Raw genomic sequence first — 2,232 nt, 5'->3', positions numbered from 1 at the left:
CAGAATTATATGTATGTGTCTACCAAGCTGTGTAGCGTATGTGTGTGTATGCATGTATGTGTGTAAGTATGCATGTAAGTGAGTGTGAGTATATGTTTGCATATTTTTGGAAGGTGAAAACAACACTGCAGCACACCAGGGGTAGCCACTAACATGCAGTGCTGTCACTTTGAGCTCTGCAACTTGGTTTGGCCCAAAAGCATTTGCCATGATTGGTTTAATATGGTCTCTGTTGCTGTCCGCTGTAGGTATATGTATATATATATATATATATATATATATATATATATATATATACGTATGTATAATCACCAAGAAAAGATTCTATATTTGCGAGGAAGACTGTGCACAAAGATGCATGTATGTTTTGTCACATTTATCCCATCATCACGTACCATTTGAGTATTTAAAAAATGTTAAACCTTTCAAGCAATGACACAGAAACATTTTTTGCCTTATTTCTATTTATTGATCAGATTAACATCTGAATAAAATGCTATTAGACCATAAACCCTTTCACCAGATGGAAGGCAGGGTGGTCGGTGGAACCGGATAGCAAATGAGAAACCATTGAAATAAGTCTCTGTTTTTTTCTCTGGTATTCTCTATTCTAAGAAATATCCTATAAAAGGTGTGACTAATGCAGAAAGGGAGATACTCCGCCAGCTTCCAGTTCTTTCCAGTCAATTGCTTTGAAGTAGGGGTGGCATCTGATGTTGGCTGCCGCCCTGTGCCGAACGGATGGATTTTTAGACAGAAATTGTGTTAATATATCTTGTTCGTCTGCGCTGAGCCAGAATGGGAGGTTCAGCTTATTACACACGACTGCTTTGTCTAGTGCACGAATATCATCACCGTTATCAAATGGGTGTTCTCCAACAATCATTTCGTATAATATAACACCAAAAGCCCACCAGTCGATAGCAGAGTCATAACGTCCTCCCAGGATCATCTCGGGAGCCATATATCCCTCTGTCCCAGCACGTCCAGTTATTTTCTTGTTCCCAAACATGCCTGGGACAGAAAGTCCAAAATCTGCTATTTTGACACGGCCGCCACTGTCCAGAAGGATATTTTCAGGTTTAAGGTCCCGATGCACAATGCCATGACGATGGAGATATTGTAGTCCGCAGGCAATCTCTGCTGCCGTCAAGGATGCAACGTGGCTGTCAAGAATCCGATACTCTTCAAGGAACGTCAGCAAAGTCCCTCCGCAGAAGTAATCCATAATGTAGACGAGATGGTTATGCGTCTCAAAGAAGGAATGACCGTGGACAAGAAAAGGGCTTCCTGCTGCGATTTGCAGTACTTTGCTTTCAATTAGAAAAGCTTCCTTGTCCTGTTCTTCAAGGTGTCTCTTCTTTACCATTTTAACAGCCCATTTCTGTTTGCTAACGTCTGCTGCCAACAGGACCTTTCCATAGCCTCCAGTTCCAAGTTTCTGAAGGAATTGTAGTCTCGCAAGGGAAGTTGGTGCCTCCGCTTTAACCCTAGGATAGACAGCTTGGGCCGTTTCGCTATTCTGAAACGATAAACCAGCTTCCTCGGCATCTCTCTTCCCCACTGAGACCTTTTTCTTCTTCTCACATGCCTCGTCTTTCTCCTCTGTTTTCTTAAACTTGTTGTTACGGGGTTTGCTACCCTTTTGAGACACAGTGTTCTTCCTTTTTTTCTTGCCATTTTGCTGATCAAGTCCAGATACTGGTCTCTTCTTGCCCTTTGATGTTCTAGAGTAGGCAAAACCCTTGTTCAGCTTTAGTACAATGTGCCCGTTAGGAAGTTCAAAACAGGGTGGGAAAGGCATGGGTTCCTTTCTCTCCATTGTCTGCACAGGAATGTCACTCTTCCTCTCACTTTTCTCCTTAGACATTTTCCAACTCAATAGTATATCAGTTATCAATGCTCACTACTCGCCAAAACAACACCAACTCAGTGATTTCTGGGTGTCACTTAGATTGTTACCCAGCAGGTGCATTATCACATCACATAATGTCATAATAGTCCCTGATGCAGGCTCCATATATGGGCAATGAGCAGTCTTCCTACTAAATGAGCTTCAAGTCAATCCTTCAGTGAATTTGATTGGATTAAATTGGATTTGGATTATGAATATATGTTTGTGCTGTTAGTATTAATCCCCTTGAAATATGTGTAGAGTTTTACTGTCCACTAGTAAATTAAGGATTGCAAAAGTATCTCCATTATTATTAGCAAGTAATGCTAAAAAAGAAA

General features: G+C 41.1%; 1 protein-coding gene across 1 annotated transcript; it reads right to left on the bottom strand.

The window, feature by feature from the left end:
* Positions 1-637: 637 nt before the first annotated feature.
* Positions 638-1,870, bottom strand: LOC149280695 (protein kinase C delta type-like). Its single transcript, XM_089500164.1, has one exon. It carries the CDS (start codon positions 1,868-1,870, stop codon positions 638-640), a length of 1,233 nt encoding a protein of 410 aa, XP_089356290.1.
* Between the last annotated feature and the right edge of the window lie 362 nt (positions 1,871-2,232).

The sequence above is a fragment of the Sceloporus occidentalis genome, unplaced genomic scaffold (genome assembly GCF_023333645.1).
Source record: "Sceloporus occidentalis isolate IW3139 unplaced genomic scaffold, rSceOcc1.0.p SCAF_149, whole genome shotgun sequence".
Classification (NCBI taxonomy): domain Eukaryota; kingdom Metazoa; phylum Chordata; class Lepidosauria; order Squamata; family Phrynosomatidae; genus Sceloporus; species Sceloporus occidentalis.
Note: the sequence above shows the minus strand (reverse complement) of the source record. Positions and strands in the feature narration are given on the sequence as shown.